General features: G+C 41.7%; 2 protein-coding genes across 3 annotated transcripts; one reads left to right on the top strand and one right to left on the bottom strand.

Annotated features, from left to right (window-relative positions):
* Positions 1 to 326: 326 nt before the first annotated feature.
* On the bottom strand, positions 327 to 7,968 carry ivd (isovaleryl-CoA dehydrogenase). The gene is made up of 12 exons (XM_072365346.1): positions 7,687 to 7,968; positions 6,655 to 6,744; positions 6,438 to 6,489; positions 6,137 to 6,306; positions 5,936 to 6,029; positions 3,608 to 3,738; positions 3,353 to 3,449; positions 3,179 to 3,272; positions 2,196 to 2,277; positions 1,963 to 2,067; positions 1,659 to 1,731; positions 327 to 1,260 (listed from the first exon to the last, which is right to left on the bottom strand). The coding sequence occupies exons 1-12, from the start codon at positions 7,816 to 7,818 to the stop codon at positions 1,127 to 1,129; spliced, it is 1,254 nt and encodes a 417-aa protein (XP_072221447.1). The 5' UTR covers positions 7,819 to 7,968; the 3' UTR covers positions 327 to 1,126.
* A 3,408-nt stretch (positions 7,969 to 11,376) lies between these two features.
* On the top strand, positions 11,377 to 23,226 carry itpka (inositol-trisphosphate 3-kinase A). 2 transcript variants are annotated; one of them, XM_072365466.1, is made up of 7 exons: positions 11,377 to 12,055; positions 16,146 to 16,242; positions 17,219 to 17,432; positions 19,620 to 19,824; positions 21,013 to 21,114; positions 21,575 to 21,646; positions 22,244 to 23,226. In XM_072365466.1, the coding sequence occupies exons 1-7, from the start codon at positions 11,645 to 11,647 to the stop codon at positions 22,514 to 22,516; spliced, it is 1,374 nt and encodes a 457-aa protein (XP_072221567.1). In that variant the 5' UTR covers positions 11,377 to 11,644; the 3' UTR covers positions 22,517 to 23,226. The 2 variants fall into 2 exon arrangements, with proteins under 2 accessions (XP_072221567.1, XP_072221566.1); XM_072365465.1 differs by having other exon boundaries at positions 11,379 to 12,055; positions 16,143 to 16,242.

Below are 23,226 nucleotides of genomic sequence, written 5' to 3'. Positions count from 1 at the left end.
GGGGGGGGGGGGGGGGGGGGTAGACACATGGCCAAAATAAAGTTCTCTTTATTTCTTTTCCATTGTACAGATCTGATCATAGGCAATCCCACTTTCCTTTATGCAAATTATGATAAACACGCCGTGACCCCAGTTTGTGATGAAGACTTTCAGTTATAAATCTGAAGAATCAAAACTCAGCTTCAGATTATTTTCGGTGGCGCTGTAAGTGTTGATGAAATGATGAAATTCAAGAGCTTTCTAAAGTGGCGCTCAGCCTAAACTGTTCAGCTGATCGAACGTTTGAAAAATAGAATAATACAAAAAAAAAAAAAGGGAAAACTGAATAGTTTTCACTTTCATTTATTGCAAACAAAACAAATATATTTTACACATTTCCATACTGTACATCTACATAAAATCGTGAGCAGAACACAGAGGTTTTCTATGTATGGACAGACTTTTATCAACAGTGAGGTTTTGCTCCCAAAAGTACACAAAATGACTCTAACACCACGGACAGACTGTTAATCAACTGTTAATCATTATGGATCATTTAGGTTTTAATTTAAAATCACGAAAAAGGAGTTTATGAGACTTCGAACTACAGTTTCCCTACATACAAAATATTCATTTACAGGAGAAGATGCGAGTAAAATCATCAGATCTTTTTGTGTTAACCCTAATGATTGAGGCCGTATGTGCTACATTTTTACGTTTTCTTTCTATAACCACTTGTTCTAAGCAGCACCTGTTTTTGGAGCCAAGGAGTGTTTAAGTTAAAGTCCAGCATCCTTCCCAATGATAAGGTTAAATTATTTTACTGTACTGCATTATGGGCATCAGTGGTTATTAAGTAACTGTACGTGGGGCTACAGCAAGCCAAGCAAAAAAGAAAAAACTAAATATCAAGGCCACTTAACAGAGATCGATATTCAATTCATTTTATCTGTTGCCAGCCATGTTTTTACTGTCAACTCTTGAGTGATTTCATTTTTAATGTACCGCATATGAACTCAGTTGCAGTGAACCATGTGAAAACCCATCTTAATGGCAGCAACAGCTCATACAGTTAAGGTCCTGGGCGTGAGTATCAGTTCATCCACAACAAACCACTCAGTCTGTCTTTGCCATGTCCTTCCGGTGTCTATTTATACATGGAGTTGAACGCTCGTCCAATGATGATCCTTCGAACCTCACTGGTGCCAGCGCCGATTTCATACAGCTTTGCATCTCGTAGGAATCGCCCCAGTGGGTAGTCGTTGATGTAGCCGTTCCCTCCTGTTGATAAGCAGCTCGGGTTACGTATCGGTTATGTTACAGTGAACAGTTTACGTTTCCAGATATTTGATTATGAGCGAGTGCCAAAATAATCACTCGCATTGATTAAATCCCTATTGCAGGACTGATTCAAAACCTTTAAACCAGCAGCATGACTTCATCTAGTATCTGAGTGTTTGCTAAGCTGAGTCTTCTCACATTTAACAGTTTAATAAGATAATGGATATAAACCTCAGACCCAATTTATGTCTCAGTCTATGTTGTTTCCATGGAAAAGATTGTTTTAGACAGCTGAAAGAGGATTACAGCCTGTTATATACATTTTCTTTACTCATAAAATATCAAGTCAGCCATCACTGTCAAACATTCAAGTTTCTCTTCGTTTTCTTGGCCCTTACCCAAACACTGAATCCCATCCAAAGCAACCTGAGTGGCATTTTCAGCACAATACAGGATAACTCCAGCACAATCCTGTAACAACAAAATCCATCACAGTCACATTAATTGAATGCGGAGCTCAAAAATAATACCAAACCGACGTCTGCCAAAGTTTAAAGATCAAACTATAAACCGCAAAACTGTGAAATCGATTTGTAGCATTTACAGAGGCTGCGAGATGCTTTTTAAAAGTCCCGAGCCTTGAATTTAGGAGTTTGACAACATTATAAACATTTAATGTTACTAAACATCAAACCATCTCACCATCGCACTGAAGTGTCCTTTGTCACAGGCTCGAGCAACATTGTACACATACTGCCGACAGGAGCTCAGCCTGGTGTACATGTCGGCCATCTTGCCTTGCATCAGCTGTGGGACAGATCGGGTCAGTTAATAGCTTTTATATTCTACATCTGTCAGCTTCAACCCTGAAGAATAAATCAGTACCAAGAATGTGATTTCAAATTCTAATAAAAAGTAAAAGTTGACAGCTAAACCTGAAAGTGTCCAATCTTCTGTCCAAAAGCTTCTCTGATATGAAGGTAGGGAATAGCAGCATCCAAGACTCCCTGCATGATACTGAAAATGATATCCATCATCACTTTAAAGAATGGAGAACAATTCAAGTCCAGTCAGACCAAACTGTAGCATGAGAAATGTTTCAGTAACAGGTTGAAAACAATCTTTAAAACGCAGACATATGCAAAGACACCATAGATGCACTATAAGCTAAAGAATAGCCGACAAGCCCACAGTTAGAAGGTACGACAACATGACATTTAATCAGCTTCATACATCAACACAGACACCTGACAGCTTAGGTCTCATCACAAGGAAGCCTTGTTGCAAACTTGAACAGAGTGTTGTCCTCCGAGTTTGAGTTGAGCTTGGGGTTGGCTCTAAAAACAGTTGATCCCCGGGGGACCAAAGTTAAACAAGTTTATCGCCTGGCTAAAAACCGTCAATGTAGCCATGATGGAAAATGTGCCAAGTCCTCATAAATGGCAAAAAAAAAAAAAAGAAGTAAAGCCACCAGCAGCAGTCAGTTCTTCGTTCTCAGGATGTTTCTTGTGACAACAATGAAAACTCCATTCTGAGGTCAGCACAGCGGGGTACAAACTTTTCCATGTTTGGATGAGGACAATCGGTAAAAAAAAGTATCCGGCCAACGGTGAGGAGGCACCAACTGTAGTGAAACTAAATGCCCACTCCTCGCTCTTACAGTTTGTTTTATCTTTTAATCATATTTTCATGAATTCGCTTCCACGCATTCCAGTGACAGGTGAGTTATCCAGTGGAGGCTGCAAACACCCGGCCCGGTTAAATGCTGAACTTCAGGCTTCAAAACAACAGCTCACAAAGTGGTAACAATGTCCATCTGTTATGTATCGTCTATGGTAACACCCCCACAATCTAAGTACAATATTTATTCTATAACGCTTGTGTTCCAGCTGCTTGTTCTGTGTTTTAGAAAACTCACCCAAGAGGTCCAGATGCAAGCACCAGCCTCTCCAGATCCAAACCACTCATCATCACATATACACCTTTGTTCAATGGACCCAGTATGTTCTCCTCTGTAACAGACAGCCAAAAATAAATAAAACACAAGGCAACCTGTTGCACATTTAAATATGGATGCACTTCCAACTCGTGCCTGGAATTTTGCAGTCCTCAAAGATCAGCTCGCAGGTGTTGGACCCCCTCATGCCGAGTTTGTCGAGCTTCTGGGCCGTAGAGAAGCCCGGCATGCCCTAAAGGAGGCATACAAACAAGGACACGAATACATCAACGATGCCCAAAGTGCTAAATGTAACAGAACACAATGCTGATCGATGGAATCCCTTCACATGCACAGAATAAGATGGAAATCAAAGGGCTGAAGAGCCCATCTTCTGTCAGCCGGATTTACCTTTTCAACAATGAACGCTGTGATGCCTTTTTGATGTGCCTGAGGGTCTGTCTTTGCATACACAATAAGGACATCTGCGTCTGGCCCATTTGTGATCCAGAACTTGTTGCCGTTCAGAACATAGTAGTCACCTGGAAAGAAAGAAGAAAAACAGAGTTGGATCCAAAGAAAGACCTCTGATGGCATAATTACACACGAGCATGCATTTAAAGCTGTTCATAGCTCAGAAGAGAGACGTGATTGCAGTTGTGTAAGAACAACCTATTCAAATGTTTTAGACCATCATCAGGACCCGCCTGAACCCGCACAGATTAAAGCGCACAGCACCACTCCATCATCACTCTGCTACAATCAGCAAGAGCGGCGTTTACACCGAGCAAAGATGTCTCAGTCAGACGGTGTTTTATCTGTGGGAGCACACCGCAGCCATGTTTCCATTTCTTTCAACGCTCTACTGGTGGCTTCGCATTTTCTGCCTTCACTTCTTTGATAAACACAAAGAGCACCGATCAAATCTTTGCCTTCTTCCACCTACTGATACAGTTTGTGTGACTTCTCTTCATATCTTTTTGTCTCTAAGGACTTCGCATTCATGTTTGGATAGATTTGCTCACAACGACTTCAATGGCTTTGAGTAGTTTCGGTGTTTTTATGCCCCCCCCCCACTTTCATCTGAGGAGATGAATTCATAAGAATCAGACATAATACGAGATGGTACTTATCTATACAGCACTTGATAAACAAAATCTCTACATCCAACTTTAGAAGACGCATATATTATTTCATTATTTGCTTCACTCAAGGCACATCTGAAGAAAGCGTCAAACATAAAAGAAGAAATTTCAAAAACCCTTTCCTGGCGAAACGTACCAGACGGCTTTTTAGGAGCCTAAATACTTGCCTTATCAGGCAGCAAAGCTTATCAGTGGCGTGACACGCAGTGTTAACTTAAAAAGACACACGATAGAGTTCCTCGGCCTCGTGGGGATTCATTGAAATATGAACTTTTGGCTTTGTTGCAAGTTTGACTCGACATAATTAGTTGTGTTAATATTGGTGGAAAATAAGTTGGCGCATCCTCTTCGGCAGACATATTTTTTGCAAATCCTTCGGCCGAACACCTGAATTAAAAGCTGCGGATTACATCCGATGTGCTCCGAGAAAACAGAAAAAGTCAGGTCTAGCTCGGGATATTTTGTGTTTTGTATCATTAGCTTCATTTAATAGGTTAACATCATAATTTTTTGGGCTTTCAGGCCTGCAACACATTCCAAAAGAAGCTTTTACCACTTCACAGTTTTGAAATTCCTTCTCATAACACTTTAAAGACGTTCTGGCATTGAGGCTAACAAGTGATGAAGCATTTCAGTGTTATTTCGTCCCATTTTTCCAGCAAATACATTGTAATGTGTGCAACAGAACAGGGCATTATTGCTGAATTCTCCACACATTCTATGTCAGGGTCAACTCAGCCTTCTGCAGCCTTCCCTTTGTAACAACGTTGTGATGTAATGATGCACTGATCCAAGCCCACACCATCACGGAGCCTGGCTTTTTGACTCCAAACTTGGATGGACTGCATCACACGGTGTCCGTTTGTTCCCTAAAAGAGTGCCGATTAGTCGGACCACAAAACAACTTTCAGATGCTGTGTGATGGTCCATCCCAGATGCCTCGGAGTTGCCTTTGGACATAAGACTTCTTTTTTTTTCTTATTTGCAGTGACATTTGTGAATGTAACTCTGTGCCAAAGACTCAGCCTTTCTTGGACACCACTTTTACACTAAATCCTGATAACAGTCATAGACTTTTTTCTCGGAATGTGTTGCAAATGCAAAAACTGGTGAATGTTAACAAATTGAAGAAGAAAAAAAAAGGACTGAAGGCAATGTCTGCCAGTAGTTTGTAGAAAGGTCCTGTCAACAAAGATTAAACGGCCAAACCGATGCATCAGTTGATCTCAAGTGACCTCGAGAGAATGAAAGCCTGTCGAGCGTTAAAAGAAACGTGTGTGATTTGTTTTACTTGGTCAAGTGAGTGGTGAAGAGGATGTTCAATGGAGCGTATCTGTAAAGCACAGATGCCCCAGTTATCCAATAGCACCTAAACGCAGCATGCATTTGTTGAACAGTGCAAGCATTAGCTGCCAAACAGCTGCAATACAGAACAGTTCTATTTATCTATTATTCTATCAGAGATCTGTCATCAGTGTAGACATAAGTCAAACCTCCAGGGTTGCCCAAACCTTGGAAAACAGCTCTTTGTGCATTCAAATCACAAGCTTGTATCACTACGGCAGGAGAGTTGTTCGCTGTCTTAGTGTGCTACCTTTCTTCGTCGCCTTCAATTTCATGGACACGACATCCGAGCCAGCATTGGGTTCACTCATGGCCAAAGCGCCGACATGCTCCCCTGTCATTAACTGGCAAGAGGAAAGTCAGAGATGAGCGAAATTCTTAATCAAATCGACTCTCTGCTTGGTTCTAAGCGTCTCCAAATCACGTGCTGGGCAAAAATCTGGGCACTGACCTTTGGCATGTATTTCTCCTTCTGTTTGGGATTGCCGTGACGTACCAACTGGTTGACACAAAGATTTGAGTGGGCCCCGTAGCTGAGAGCGATGGCTGCTGACACGCGTGACATTTCCTCCATCACAATGACATGATCCAAGTAGCCCAATCCTGTGCCCCCATCTTCCACTGAGAGGAATATAGAGCAATAATTCATACATTTGGACAGCATACCAACTAATCTGCTCATTGCGAGCAATTCTGTTTGAACGAACCTCCATCTGCACGTAAAAAACAACAACAAAAAACTGCAGTCATACCTGGAGCAGTGATGCCAAGCAGTCCCATCTCCCCCATGTCTTTCCAATAATCCTGGTGAAGGAACAATCCAAACGGTTATAAATTTGAAGTGGAAAAGGTCCACAAACACAGCAGGGGTGTGGAATTAACCATACTCATTAAATGAGCAGCATTTTTGTGAACAACATTTCTTAATCGGGATTTAGGGAACACTTTCAGAGTAGCTTTTCAGCTTACCCGCATTCCTGGAAAGTCATTCATCTTGTCAATCTCGTTGGCATAAGGTGCAAGCTTTTCTTCACAGAATCTACGCACCGTTTGCCTGAGCTGTGAACGGGACAGATAACAAGCTTAAACTGCATATTAATGTCATTGATGATCACAAAAAAGGCAGAAAATTGCAAGTTGATAAGGATGTCCTCTGATGTTGTTCTTTAATCTCTTTCAGGCACGGGATATGCAACATTAATGGATTCATAAATCTGTTAGTGACAGCACTGTGTTACTTGGACACAAGTGTATTATGTTAATAAGACAAATCCATCAATTTTTGAAGACGCCAAAGGCTCAACTTCTTCCATTCATTTGTCGTCACTCTGTATGTGATGATCTTGTATTTCAAAACAACTCACAAGTATCACAGCTGACATTACAGGTATCTCTAACTACATTAAAGGGCAGAGTTATGGGACAGACCCTTTCAACCAATCAGATGCTTTGTTTGAACTCCACCCCCTGCACTCCTCCCTGATAGTCCTCAGATGCCTTCACTTTGTGCCCCCGACTGTAGCTTCACACAGACACGGTTAACTGTATAAATGTAGATTGGAAAACATTCATGGAAGAGCCTTTAACTCCATAAAACTTTCCCAAACCATGAGCTGGTTGTAACCTTCCATGTATCAGGACACACCAACTGGTTTAAATCAAACCTAGAGAAAACTCAGTAAAACAAGCGTTCATAAAATTAGTTTGACATAGTTTGGTAGATCCTCTTAGTGAGACCCCTGTTCTTCAGATGACAACAAGCTAAATGTCTGCTAAGATCAAGGACTGTCTGTCTGCTTCTGTTAGCTAATGTTATGTCATCACGTCATGCGGACTACGTCCTTTAATAACAATGTTTTGTTACTGTAAAAGTCACTAAACGTTGCTGCACATTAGAGCTTTGTTTCTATGTGACTTTTGGACTGTATTACCGCCAACTGCTCATCTGTACACGGGAGCGAACTTTGTTTTGATAGCACTGGTTAGCTAACCATAGCTAACCTGTATCTGCTCTTCTGTGAGTCCGTTCACCACGTCGTCCACCGGGATGGCAGCTCCGGCGCATCCTCTCCTCGCCACGGCGGGGATGGACAGCCTGGAGCTGAGGCGCAGAGCGTTCCTGACGGCAAACATTGTGCTGCTTACAGGACTTTCGGTAAAGTGTTGGAAATACACCTAAAGTTTGGATGGTCGCTGGCTGCCCTTTATCACAGGGAAAGTAAGAGGGCTCACTCTGGCACTACTTCACAGTATCACGTAATTGACGTAGACGGTCGTTCTTCTTCTTCTATTTTATTACCGCGAGATAATCCATTTTATTGTCACTGGCGCCGTCTAGTGGACAGGGCTATAAATGAGCAAATTTGTAAAATGTCAATGTATGAAAAGGGTATATAAAAATAAAGAATTTCAATAAAATAAAAAGATTTTACTTGAGCACTTAAGTACCTGCGAAAGATTCCTCTCAAACTTTTTATTTAAATCAGCATAAGCAGATTCTGGAGCTCTGAGCCTCCACTCGGTGGTATGAATATTTTTCTTTATTTGCCCTACAACAAAAACATTACTACACTAAGCGCAACTCATGAGGATACCTGATAAATTAATTGACATATTATCTTTTTATGGGGATCTGCACATTTGTTCTTCTTTTTGATTGGTTATTTTGCGTAGAAATCTCTACATCTCCTTTCAGCTATGTTTTTCTGTTCTTCCTTAAATCTGTTTATCTGGATTTTTATCCGGACAGAGACATTAATAGGTCAAACAATGCACACCACCATCAGCCCTTCACCTCAGAGACAAAGAAGGGGCTTGAAACTACTACAAACACATTCAGATTCAGATGAAGACCAAAATAATCAAATGTCTTTTATCGAGTGAGTTACAAAATATATATGTGGACCATATGTGGACCTGAATGTGTGAAGAATAGAAACTGAAGAGGATTTCCTGGTGATGCCACGTTGCTGTGGGCCCCTGTAAATGGAAGAGCACCAGGGACCAGAGTCTGGGGAAAGCGCACATCAACTGGAAGAATGTCTGAGTCAACCAGCAGGAGCTTTGACAATTTGTCTGTCCAGGCTGATGGTCTCATCGAGACAAAATCACTCAATTAAACAATGATGAGGTCACATCATGTCCCAAATATCTTATGCACTTTTAATTCTGTGGGATTCTGCTACTCCTGCATGACACTAATAGTGCAGAGCTGTCATAACATTTTCCATACCACTCAAGTTAAGACATGTGTTGTTCTTTTGACGCTCTGAGCTCCCTTTTTTGGCAGGAAATTACCAGAGAAAACCACAGAGGGGAACACACTATAATACAATGAATAATTCAAAGTTGCCAGCAAGGTAAAATGAGTACCATGAGCCCTCATGATCTTGTGTAATGACTGACATTTCACTGTGTCCAAATTCAGTTGTCATGATGCAGATGGATATTATTTTACCTGATCAGACTTGTTAGCTTTCTTTTTTCCACCAACCACATTCTGTGCCGATTACAATGAACAACATTCCAAGCATTTTGCAGTCTACACATAAAGCTTGGTTTCGTAACTTATCGCTGAATATGGTCCCCAGACAACAAGGAGAAGACGAAGGGAAAGAAGAAGTGCCCACATTTGGGCCATAAGTGCCAAAAGTGGCCAGATTAGACCGAAACGTGTCTGCAATCTGGGGATCAGCTTTTCTCACAGAAAGATGGAAACGTCTAATGGATTTTTGTTATTTTCAGTTCAAACACAGCAGCTGTTATAAAAGATATAGCTCATGAATCCAATTTAAGCTTTTTTTCCCTGCCCTTTGACTAAGTCATTGTTAAGTGGAGGAAAAGAAAAGCAAAGACCTTTTGACTTCACTTTAGTCATGCTTCAGCATTTAACTGATGAAGGAGAAAAATAAATACTAACAGTGACAAACACCTCGTGTTGTCTATCAGCTCAACATTAATATCTCGTGGTCAGTTTTTGACTAACAGTCTTCCTATGGTGCAGTTCCCATCCTCGCAGATCCTTGTTTGCTTTCGATTGTGTTCTTTACAAGTATTTGAGCTGATAATAACACATGATGTTATAGATCCGCATATGAACAACGCCTCTGTATTTTCTTCAAATGTGATGTTGTTTACTTCTTACTTTTACATGCTGGAATGACAAAAAAATGTCGGAATGTATACAGGAAATAGCATCTATTGCTTAAACTTATCATTTAAACTACATCCAACAGACCCCGTAGCTCCAAACAAAAATTAGCAAGGTTGAATTAAGAAGTTTTTAGGGTACTCCAAGTGGGTTTCCTCTCACAGAACAAGCTGTGAGGCTTGTGCATGTATTGTAAGTGGTTATACACACGGTGTAAAAAGCCTCAGGGATTCAACTGTCCTTGGTCCCCTTGTGGCCTCAAACTGTGGGGTTGAGATAGGAGATAACATATGGTACAAGAAGGTCCCTAAGGGCTCCTCTGAGCAGCAAACATTAAACAAAGCTATGTCTACAAAGGAGAAGAAACCATGAAGTAATTCTTTTTTTTTTATGTAGCCGCTTTTCCTTAATTTGTAGGAAGGATCTCTGGTAGGAAGCTGCCCCTCCATCCTCTGTCAGCTTAACTTCAGAATCTTTATGAATCCCTCATACACTGAACTCTTACTGACTTTCACTGCATGGCCACACCTTCAGTCCACCTAAAGGACTGAAAAACGATGCGGTGCAGGATGCTGCAGTGTGAAAAACACAACAGCCTTCCACGTGTTCATGCTCTCTGAATGAATATAACACCCTATAAGAATATAGTGTGAACAAGATAGATTCAGCTCTCAAGATTCTCCTATCTTGAGACCACACATCAATCATGTGCTTATCATGGTTGCTTGCTTATTAATTTGGGTTCTGAATCCTAGCTGATTTTTGCTTTTTGACTGCTCAGTAAACAAAGCTTAGCCGATGCATTGCTTTTGTTGTTCATGTTTTGACCCCCTCTGCGGTGAGGACTGAACCAACGTTTGAGACTTTCACTTCATTCTAATGCCATGCATCAGATGCCCCTGAGCACCATAGTGAGAAAGCTTTTGAAAACAGTCATACTACTTGCAGCAACTCAAACAATGTCAAAAAGTTGTTGACTATAATAAGCTTCTGATGAGTAGATGGAGTCCACGTGAATCTCATCTGAGAGCTGCTCCCAGTACACAGCCACAGCCCATGGAAAAATCTGACCTTTTAATATAGTAAGAACCACTTATTTGCTCAAACTAGATTATTGAGCTAGAATCATTGCATAACTTCCTAGAGTGTTATTAGACTTTTGTTTGATTCCAAGACATTTGATTTAGTGAATATTTCCAGTTAACTAGAAAATATGGCCATTTTAAAATAAGGTTTTGTGTCTTTCATTTGTTGTGTGTGTGTGCGTGCGTGTGTGTGTGTTTCAGCAGGTATGTTTCGATGAAACAGCGAAACAAAATGCAGTTTCTGCCCCTGTAGCGGAACGGTGCTCATCTTAATTAAAGGACTGGGTTTAGTTAGAACTCGCGTGTGTTTTGAAGCGAGGCAGACGAACGCCTACAGCAGTTTAACAACAATTAACGTGTCAGCTGGTTTATATATTTTTTTCAGCCAGGAAGCGAGAAAGGCAACGCGGAAGATAATTAACGCCATACAGTTGGATGAGTTGGTGCGCCGGCGCGCGCGCGTGTACAACCACGTATAGAAGCGCGAGCCACGCCACCACCGAAGGGGTTCCCCTTACCGACAGCGTGCGAGCAGTACAGACGCTTGGCAGAGGCTTTTTGAGCGCTAAAGCTCGGCTAATGAACAACAGGGAAGTGCCGCGGAGGATCAAGTGGACGCTTGAGTGCCGCGTTTTAACTTTCTGAAAGTGAAATGACCAGATTTGAATGCTAGAGTGAAGCAGCTGTGCGCCCCTCGCCGTGCGCTTCGACGACTCGGTCTCAAATGCCCAAGGAGTGCAGGAGAAAGTCCTCCAAGGACCTCGGGCTACTGGGAACAGGAATAAACGAGAGAGGTCGTTCAGAGAGAAGAGCGGCCGCGAAATCTCCCCCAATTTCCGATGAGCGCTCGTGGAAAGCCGCTGAGGTCGCCCCGTCGTCTGGAGCGCCGGCTGTGATGGATGCGCACCAGGTACCGCAGGTCACCATTACCCCGGAGGAAGGCGGCTCCTCCCGGGAGATTCAGCAGGAGGACTGGGATGATGTGGTGGATTGTACCCTGCGCAGAAAACTATCCAGCTCCTCCATCTCCTCTACGGGGTCCTCTGCTGTGGAGTCTGAGGATGATTTGCTCAGTGACAATGAGAGCAAAAGTAAAGGCATTGTAACTTTAGAGCACTTGGTGGACTCTGGAGAGGTGAGTAGATGACATTAGACAAGCTTTTTAAGTAGTTCTCGAGTTTCAGTGGTCAGTGGCAGGTTCTCACTGTATGAATGATCTGTTAAACAACAGCAAGAGCGCCCCCCCCCCCAACACATGTTATTCAAATTCTCCCCTTAACCGCTTGTGTGTCCTTGTAAATCAGCTATTAGACAGTAACAGGAAGGAGATGATGTTTACAGAACAAGAAGCAGCGGCACAGCAGCACAACATCTCTCTGACAGAAGACCACTGGGAACTATTTGACTCCAGAGGCTCTTGCAGATCACAGGTTTTCTTAAAATTGTTTAGTAGATCTTCAAGTGCCATTAACTTCTAAACAAGCCTCCCAGTGGAGGCCTCTCAGGGGGAATTTGTCACTTCCACATTTCAGAGGTTATTTCTGGATCCGCTCTGTTCTTATGGATGTTGTGAGCTCTGGAAGATTTCACTTTTGATGATGTTCCTGTCACAGGGGTGTTACTCATCGTGTGCTGATGTAGAAAAAAAGTTGTTTAAACAGCCTTGAAGAGCTTGCCAAAGAGAGCAGGATGGTGGCCAGGAATTTTGATTTCCCTCTTTCAAATGGCATTGCCTGTCCTTATGTTTAAATAGGTTTTCATCACCTTAATGAGCCATGATCCTGTATGAAGTGAAACCCACAGGCAGTAGCTTCTGGCACCTCATTAACTATGCTCTATGGTGGATGATGGACTATGTTGTCGTGGTAGTGCATCATCTCTTTTATTGATTTTTATCCTCAGAGCTATGGGGACATCTTGCCAAGTAAAACATTTTTTTTTCTAATGTTAGCAGCAAAGCAGTGGAAAGCTCGTACACTTTGTAATGACAGCAACTATGTCCTGTGATTAATGTGAGATCAGCGAGTCATTGAACTTCATGTTTTGTAACTGTTTGTCCTGACCTTAAACACTGCGGATCCCTCAGCTCACAGATCAGACTGGCCTTCAGCTCAAACCTGCATGTTTCTGCTCTCCGATTCGCAGCATATTCTGCTTTTTGTCACAGTAGACACAGACTGTCACCGGGCTTGCATGCCTGTGCTTTATGGTCAGAACACTTTCTCCTTGCCTTTTCCATACAAGGTCTGTCGCTGTCACTTTCCTTTAAACAGACTGAACAGATTACATCTCAAGCCGAGGTGTTCTTATATGAGGCAGTGTTTTTCGTGACGGTGGACAGTGTCCAGCCCGTTGGGCCTCGGTTTGAATTATTTTTCTTTTGCAGACTCAAGGCTCTGTCTCAGCAACTCCGTATTGGTTGACGAAGGCATTCTCATTTGAAATGTAAATTTATTGGTCATGTCCCCTGTGAAAACAGCCATTTTCATGCTCTTGTCTCTTCAGCCCACGGATTAAAAAAAACAAAAAAAAAAAACGCCCACACTGAAATACACCCACAGAGCAGGCCAGTACGACACTGTGTGATGATGTGTTTTTGTGGTCGGTATCCAGTGTTGGCCTCGGCCTTTGACATTTAACAAAGAACCACTTCAGGAAGTCAAAAACACTTTTGAGCCTTCTGCTCACTCACACTTTAACGCTGGCTATGTGCAGCACAGAGGAGTTCCTCATAGAACCGTGCCTAATAAAGATGTTTTCAGTGAACGGAACAGATTGAGAACGTCTGGGCATGTGGAAGAACAAGGCTCTCTGTCACAGCAAAAATAATTTGGGGATGTTGCAGGGCTTTACTTTGAATTATGCCTTGAAGATGGCGGCACTGCTTCACGTAGGGGGAGTTAGCCATCATGGTCAGCCTGAATATCCTTGATAAGTTCCCGGCAGTGTTTTTTACGAGATTGTCACTGACAACTCTGTTTAGACGTGCTAGCGTTGAGTCAGTGTCTTACTCACACGGCAGGCTAGATGTTTCAGAGTAAAGGTGCGTCTCACAGAGCAGAAGACAAATGTGTGGGGCGCTGACGAAACCGACGAGGAAACAAGTACCAGCTCAGCCCTGCAATTAGAATAGTTTTAACCTTCAAAACAGTCAGCGCACTAAAGTGTGTATATATTTTCTCGCAGACACAGTTCTTTTTTAATGACTGCAGGAAGTAGTTACTTTTAGGATAAAGAAACTAACAAGTTGATAAGATTTGATACATGAGGGTTAAAAAGTAGCTTCTGTTGTCAGGTAAGGTCCGTAACGATAGCCTCACAAAACATAAAGGAAAATGAACTGAGTTCAGATTTATTTGGGCAAATGCAGCTTTTTGTCTCTCCTGCCTGCTTTAGTTATGCTGCAAACCCTCCGACTTAACTTGGGTGTCTGTGGAGGCCTGACCTTTTGTCTGGGGATGAAACTACTCAGCTGTACGCACGTCAGATAAAATCCACAACAGTGGGCAGTAATGCATCAGTATGAACAATACATGAGTATGTCATAGTTCACAGAGGTCAGTTTACTTAAAAACAGGCACTTCTACTTGCTGATTTAGCTGGTAATACCTTTGTAATTAAACTTAAGTGGTGATGTGAATGCAGGGCTTTTGTTTTTTTTCTCACATAACGTCCTGAGCTTTTCTCCCCTCACTGTTATTAAGGCAGCTTCTGATGAACCATGCCCTCCTGAACACAAACTTACTGAAAGCAAATCAGTTATCTCAACTTCTGACATGAGAGTAAATGAGTTTTGGTCCTCCCTCCGATGAAAGAGCTGAAGTGGAGGTTTATGATCGCTGCCGTTGCTGTGGCAGGGAGGATAATGCAAGGATCACTTGGCTGGATTTTATGAAACTTGGTGGAGCATGATCAAAAAAAGAGAGAACCCTTTAAGTTACTTTGAAAACTGAAAGATAAGGCATTGACCTCAAGGGAGGGTTTGCTCTCTGCTTCCAAGTGTTATCAGTAAAAACCTCCACGGTGTCTGTCATTAAGGCCAATAGAGCATTGGGTGAATAACCTGGAGTTTCAAAGCCAGACTCTGTGGAAGATCTGAATATTGGCCAAAGAGGCACGTGGTCATTGTGTTTGTATCAAAACACAGAGCTATGTTTCCCAGTCCATCTTGTCCACATTAACACTGCAGACTGTTGCACAGTATTTAAATCAAACTTCACTCAAGTTATTGTCCTTATTCCAAATAACCCCTCCAGGAAAGCAGCTGTTTGTTAACTGCATTAGCTTAAGAGCTGATAAATGTGAAGAGTTGTAGTAATAAAACATTTGTGAAAGTCCCGATGCCTTCACATCGCTTTATCATCAGTAAACAAGTAAATGAAGCGCATCACCTGACATTAAGCAGAGCCCCGTCTGGCAGCTGCAGAGTTCTGCTGTTAACGAGGATCATGAAGTGTGAGACACTTGAGCTCCAGCCGAGTCTCTCACAAACACATAGAGTCCCTGTTTCATTTCCTGTTTCACTCACAGCATCCAGACTAAAATGACCATTTCATTGCCTAAAAATTGGAACTAAGAACAAAAATTAAATCTCAATTCCCAGACATTAGAAGTGGATTTAATTTTACTTATCGTTGTATTTCAGACGATCATGTACCAAGTTAGATAACACGTGGCTTGTAGACAAATAATCACAAAAACAAATCAACATAAACCCACACAAGAAAGAATGATTATCTCCTCTTGCTGATTCGTCTTTTTTTTTTTTGCTAACAAGTGAGTGGTAACTTGGTGTTAAGCAGGTTTTCTCTTTGTGAATAAGAGGCCGAGCCCATTGCCACACCACAGTGGAGATGCTGAGCACAGATGCTAAATGCAGATACATTGCCATATAAGTGACCTAGTTTGGAGGTTTCGTGCTATGGAAAACTAAAAACCAGGCATCAGATTTAGTGGGCTGAATTGATGATGCAACCAGATTTCCACTCAGATATTACGGAGTGGACCGATGCCAGTTTCCAGCACTTCTTCCTTTCATTCGATCAGTGACGTGATCGGGGTCACAGATAGACCTCAGAAACATGCACATAAACACACACAAAGGACACACAAAAACACACATGAACTTTTTTGTATGTTTTCAATGGTTATAACTAAGTTTTTTTTTTTTTGTTTTTCTATTCACTTTCTTTATCTCTTTTTGTGTTCTTGCGTGTCTTCAGCAGAACAAGCCTTGGTGGAAGCTGAAGACGTACGTCCGGTGGCCCCTGAACGCAACCCAGCGGAAAAAACTTAGTTGGGTTCAGCTAGCTGGGCACAAAGGTGTGTGACATGTTCAGATCTTATCACATACAATTCAGACCAATCTTTGTGTGTGTGTGTGTGTTTGTCTTCATGGAAGCATGAAAAAAAATGAGGTCTCAGAAACAGTCACAACAGCCATCAGTTATTTTTGTACAAATCTGAAGAATTCCATTTGAGAATATTAATGGAAACAATAAGACATTTGAAAAGGCCAAGTGGCTAAAGCAAACATTAAACTCACAAAAATGCTCACCTGTTGATAACTTAAGATTAAAAAAGAATAAGCCCACTTAAAACAAATCCCAGAAGGACTCCTTCAGTTTGGTTCTGCCTCAAGGTTTTGCTCTCAGTTAGCAAACTCTTATTCATATATGTTTATTACAACCGGTTGTTACACGGCTGATTGCATAACCTTCTGATTACACGACACAGCATTCTTTCCCTTTTTTTTTATTTCCTTAAAACATTTTCAGTTTACCAAGTACATGCCAAAAACACTGTTTTATGAGAAAGTATTGCAATGCAGTTTAATTTCTCATTTTTTTAACTGCTTTCATGTCAGGAAAAAGTGTTTTATTTAGAATGTAAAAACCAAGGTTTCAGCCCCATACACAGTTTTTGTATATAACATTTTCTAAGCATAACAATGACATAAACCAGACATTTATCTTTGCTGTTGTCCATCACAAGTCTATAAGGAGGTTATTAAGAATGAAAAGAAAATATGGATGCACAGTTCTATCAAAAGGCAAAGCTTATGTAAGGATGATGCTTGTCGTCGTGGATGACTGGAGTTACTGTAGGCCTCCTGGCATCCTTTCAAAGAATTATCTTGGCCTTAGCTATATGTCTCAGGAATTTGCATTCATTTGTAACTTAAAGACACACCCTGTCGTTTCATATTATCTCTCAAATACCCACATGCAAGTAAATTCCTTGATAGCTGAACAAAGTCAGGGCGTTGTGTCTGAACGAGGTCTGTATCTCATCTCAGGCAACTTCAAGGCTGCAGATGAGGGCACCATTCTTAAAAAGTTTTCAGAAAATGAGATGGAGTGCTTTGAGAAGCTGAAGGATGACACGCTGCTACCTTTTGTGCCCGCATACCACGGGACTGTGGAAAAGGACGGAGAGTGTTTCCTGCATATGACCGACCTGCTGGCAAACTTCAGTCATCCAAATGTGATGGACTGCAAGATGGGAGTGAGGTGAGGAAGCAAAATGTGTTCAGTAATAAGTATTCTTCCCATATGTCATATTTCATGAAGCCACCAGTTGTTTATCTGTATGTTTGATGTTTAAGAATCAACATTAATAAGAAAACTGAGTGACAGTACGAGCTGTCTGACGTGGTTTGGCTCTGTAAGGGAACACCTGTTGTAACTGCAGGCTGTATGCTTGGCTTCCTGCCACTGTGGGTGGAGTGCATCAAGTCTCAAACACATACATATATGCATGAATGCACTCATGAGTGTGTACATGCACATGTTTTTTGCATGCAAAGGGATGCATGCACAGACACCTAAATCTATTCAACAAGCAAATGGTGACACACACACACACCGATAGACACACTATCAGGTGCAGACACATGCACACATGCATGACCCTTACAGACCCACACGATAACACACATGAACCAATCGATCTATTGTTTGCTTCATGTTTGTGTGTACTCGGGAGGCTGTTCATGCTCACATGCACACACATTTGCACGCTCAGGGTGTCCCTGGAGACTCCCCTTTGTCAAAAACACTCTTAACCACAAAGCTGCAAAACCGCTAACTTGCACAAACACAAGCTAAGGCTTTCACTCAGTTCAGCGTTGCACACAGGAGTCTCCTCTCAGCTTCCCTCTTCGGCACAGAGGAAGTGCAGCTCACAAACTGAAACTGAAATTCACATCTGTTTGCACACAAATTGTGCTGTGAGTCTGCCAACTGTGAGTGTGATGCCAGTAATAAAAACTGATGCAGTGTGTTGCTCTTGGCTGAGAGGATTGCTGCTTTTACTCTACTGTTTCCTTTAGATGCACTGTTAACTACTAACATGAGGTAACACAGTTTGAAGCAGACCTCTCTCGCATTTAGTGCAGCCAAAAGGAAAAAAGACACAGCATAAAGTTAAAATAGCTTCTTATAAAGAACAGTAGCAGTATGTTGTCTTTTCAAGGTCATATGAAAAGTAAGTACACTCACTTTCAATTCTAAGGATTTACATACGCATAGCAAATTCTCATCTGATCCTCAGTAGGTCTTAAGAATGGTTAAATACAACCTCAGATGAACAGAAATACACATACAGGGGTCTTTGGCTGCCAGGAGCTGCTAATCAAATGCACTTGATTTCTGTATCATCATCAAGTTTGAGCACCTGAACAAAAGCAGTAGATTTTGCCATTCGCTGTGTGTTAACACAACGCCAAGGAGTAAAGACATCAGCACTGATCTTAGAGAAACGGGTGCTTCTGCCCATCGAACTGGGAATGGTTATAAGGCCATTTTCAAACTACTTTGAGTCCATCATTCTGCTGGGAGTCCAGATTATCCACAAGTGGGAAAACATTTAAGACAGCTGCCAATCGTCTCAGGATTGGACACAGTCAGCATGTTCGCCACGAGGTCTGACTGTGCAACGCTCAGAGAAACTACAAAGATCCTAAGAGCTTCATCTCAGACTCTACATGCCTCACATAGCATGTTAAATGTACAATTTGAAAAAAGGACAGTGGGTGCTTTGTCAAGACAAAGCCTTCTCTCTCTTAAAAGAACATTGCGGCAAAGCTTAGGTTTGCAAGATTGCTTCTGAACAAACCACAAGACTTCTTGAACAGGTTTTGAGAAGCAAAACCACAGTGGAGATGTTTGGTCATAATGTGCAGCGCTGAAATTGGCAAAAAAATAAACCAGCTGTCAAGCATGGTGGTGGAGGGGTGACGACTTGGGCTTGTTTTAGCAGGGAATGCCTGTAATACTCTGTGAACTGACACAATAGTCAACCTGCATAGTAATATGAGAGACTGATATAATCATACAGAAAATTATTATTTGAAGTTGGTGCTGGTGAAGGTGGATCTACAAGATACTGAATTATTTTTTTCACATACAACTTAGTTGGCTTAGTTTTGGTTGAATGTTTAATGACACATTGTAATGTGCCCTGTGTTGTTGCTCCTCTTAGGTTGTATTTACCTAATTTTAAGACCTGGCAAGGACAGATTGTTGTTCATCATTTTCTGATGCATAATACCTCAGAATTAAAAGAGGGTGCGCTTTGTTTCCACATGACCGTATCATACCTCTTAAGGATGTAGATATTTAACATACTGAGGGAAACATAGCCAGTATTGTGTACTTACTCACAGAAAACGTATATTTTTTTTCCTGCTGTGAAAGGACTTACCTGGAGGAGGAACTAGTGAGAGCGAGGGAGCGACCTAAACCGAGGGAGGACCTGTACAGGAAGATGGTGGAGGTGGATAGTAATGGGCCGACCCCGCAGGAGCATTCCCAACGGGCTGTCACCAAGCCTCGCTACATGCAGTGGAGGGAGACCTTGAGCTCCACCAACACCCTGGGCTTCAGGATAGAGGGGATAAAGGTAGTCATGTGTTCTGTGGAATCTACTGACGTGAATCTACTGACGTGATCTACTGACGTGCCATTAGCGTGTTTACTGTAGTGTAACGCAAACGCAGAAAAAGAGCTGGTGCGCACCTGAGCGGTGGCCAACGTGACTCCAAATGTTGCTTCATATCTGCTTTAAGTTGAAACAGCGCAGAGGAATTTCAGGCCCGTTTTCTGCATTTTTTACAACTCCATTCATTTTAATCTAATCAGTTTATACACAGTTTTGCATGGGGGCAACAGTAGTGACAATTCTTCTCGGGAATTATATTACATTATTATATTATTTATAATATTAGACGCTTTGCACACCTTTTCTTTGTAGGTTTTTTTCTTTCTTTCTTGACAAAAATGTTCCAAACTTGAGTTTAGATTCATGCTTTTGTCCCAGCCTGAGCACCTTAGAAAAGGTTTCACTCAGCATTGCTGCAGAGTTTTCTATTCTCTCTATCCTCACTACCCTCCCAGTGCCTCCCAGTGGTGATGCTTAGCATTCAATTTCCTCCATATATACTCATTACGTTATGATTTGTAGTCAAAATATATATATATTTTTTTTTTATCTAATTAGCAGATTTTTCTTCTCCTAGTCTGAGAGTCATTCATTTGCCTTTTGCAGACTTCCAGCAGGCCCCTGTGACGCTTTTAGCAGAACTGCTGCATTTTTGGTTGCCTTTTTTGAATGTTCACCCATCTTATATGAGCATATGATCTCTGGATCTTATTCATAACAACCGTGAACTTGTTGGTTACCTATCTGACAAAGGACCTTCTTCCCAATGACTTAGTTTGCCTTGGTAGTCAGATCCAGACAGACGGTTGGTGGGTCCCATCTCCTCATGCTTACTTTAGTATTGCTACTTAAAGTTCTCTCAATCCTGTGCCTTTGTTTTCCTGTGTAAAAAACTGTGTTTCTTCTTTGTTCTGCTTAATGTGTATAAATTAGGCACAAGTTTACTGTAGTCGAGTTTCAGAGGCATTTCAAGGACCACCGTTAGAAGAAGGATGCACCAAAACTTTGCTCCCAAGGTCACCACAACCCATCTGATGACCCACCTAAATGGGATATTTTAATCTTTTACATCTAATGAGTAAAAGAAATGGACTCCTGGTCAGTTTAGTGTTTTTGCAATATTCTTATCCTGCTTCTTTTTCTCTTCAGAAACATGACGGTACATGTCGAACTGACTTCAAGAAAACCAGATCGAAGCAGGATGTCATCCAGGTGTTCAAAGACTTTGTAGGAGGGAACGTCAACCTCATAGTACGTGGCAGTCAGTCAGCCTCTGCACGCACATACATACGTACTCATTCAAGTAAGGACAGACACAAACCTACTTTGCAGTTTGGTGTATAAACACAAAAGCAATGCTGGAGGCATTACCTGGAGAACCTCATCGACTGCAAACACATGAGCTGTGTAACCTCTCACATCCTTGTTCAGTGTTTAGACAGAGTTGAGATGAAAACATTTTTTTACTCAGCCCTTTCATTGAAAAAGGGTTAGGCCCAGGCTAATGGCAAATAAGAAAACAGGCTTGAAGTATTTGAAGAGCAAGAGCAGAGCAGTAAGGCCTGCGAGCAAGGCATAAAGTAAATATTCTCCCTCCATGGCTGTTTGAGTTGTGGCTCCCAAATATACGCTCTGTCTGCAGCTTATTTTGCTCCAAATGTGTATTTCATGGTATTTACTTAACACTTTTCCATTTTTACTTGAAATGCAGAAGTCTTATTTGAGCAAGCTGACAGAGATCCGGCAATCCCTGAATAAGTCCCATTTCTTCAGGCGACACGAGGTGAGGAGTGATCTACTGTAAAGATGAGTCACTGTATTAGGAAACAAAAGAAAAAAGGAAGCATCATCTTAAAACCCACTTGAGGGATTGAGCACTATTTTTCCATTTCTGGATACTGTCAAAAGTCTTGAGAAGATGGTCAGATTGGTTTTTGTATTCCTTTCACAGGAGTGACTAAAGCAGGATATGCTCTGTTCTGGTGTGGAGGGCTTATTCTGGCATGAATTGGCTCCTTAGATGGTAGCGTCATTACAAATCAAATCCAAACTGATCTCACAGTTTGGTACATTTCTATCTGGGTTGGACTGCTTTCTTAAATGGTTGGAGGAGTATGAAAGTCAGATTTTGTTGCCATCTCAGTTACCAGATTTCAACCTAACTGAACGTGACTCTTCACCGCCATCATAATAAGACTAAATTTGAAAGTATCTTCCATGAAAAATGGTGTTCACCCCTCCTGTAGAGTCCCACAGACTTGAAAAATCATTTCTAAGGAGCAGTTTTTGTTGCCCATGGTGGCCTTTTCTTTGTCACTTTTTGTTTCACTTCAATATGTCAAAACAAAAGGCAATAAAAAACCCTTCTTGTTTTCGGTAGGTCATCGGCAGCTCTCTCCTCTTTATCCACGACCACACGGGCAAAGCGCAAGTCTGGATTATTGACTTTGGCAAGACAACAGCATTACCAGATGGCCAGATCTTAAAACACGACGTTCCCTGGCAGGAGGGCAACCGGGAGGACGGTTACCTGTGGGGGCTTGAAAACCTCGTCCACACACTGGAGTCTGTGAGCAATGAAGATACCAACGACGGAACTTGTTGCTCAGTTACCAAAGAAAACAGCCAAACTACAGAAACACATGGCCAGTGACCTGTGTCTTTTAAGTGTCCAACAGGAACGACAATTATTTTAATAGACGCATTTCTTTTTTTTTTTTAATTATACCTTAAATTGACAGAAATATTACAATAATAAATGTTCTTCTGTTACCAAAAAAAAAAGTTAGACAAGGCACAGCCACTGCACACCCAGTCTCTGGCTTTCACCGTTTAGTACTGACACTTGCAGAAAAGACACGACGGACCCTGGACAGGGGGAAGCTGACAATTTCTCACGAGCAACTCAAATGATTGAGCAAATGCACTGACACTAATTTAACTTCCTACAAGGCAAACAGAAGTGAAAGTGTGGGGATTCAGCATGTCAGTTTCAGGGACGAGAAGTTAAATGTGATGAAAAATGCTCAGAACCATATAGAGAAGAGACTCAGCATGCACAAGTTCCAACTCAGGTCTCACCTCACACTGCCAGCCTTGAGTGTATTATTAGATTCTGCTCACGTATAGTACTGCACACTGCATAATGATTAGACGCTGTTTGAAATCACGTTTTATTGTACAGAAGCTTATTTTACGTTTTTTTTTATTCTCTTCCTGCTATCAAACTTGTAATTTAGACTGCAACGCTTGATTCTGCGTTGTTTGTGGAAACACATTTTCTGTGCGAGTCATCCTAAAAGCTCAGACTTTTGATAATTGTTGTGCACATTAAATGAATCAACATGTATATGAAATTGAAAA

Source organism: Leuresthes tenuis, unplaced genomic scaffold (assembly GCF_036924035.1).
Source record: "Leuresthes tenuis unplaced genomic scaffold, fLeuTen1.0.hap1 SCAF_15, whole genome shotgun sequence".
NCBI lineage: Eukaryota > Metazoa > Chordata > Actinopteri > Atheriniformes > Atherinopsidae > Leuresthes > Leuresthes tenuis.
Note: the sequence above shows the minus strand (reverse complement) of the source record. Positions and strands in the feature narration are given on the sequence as shown.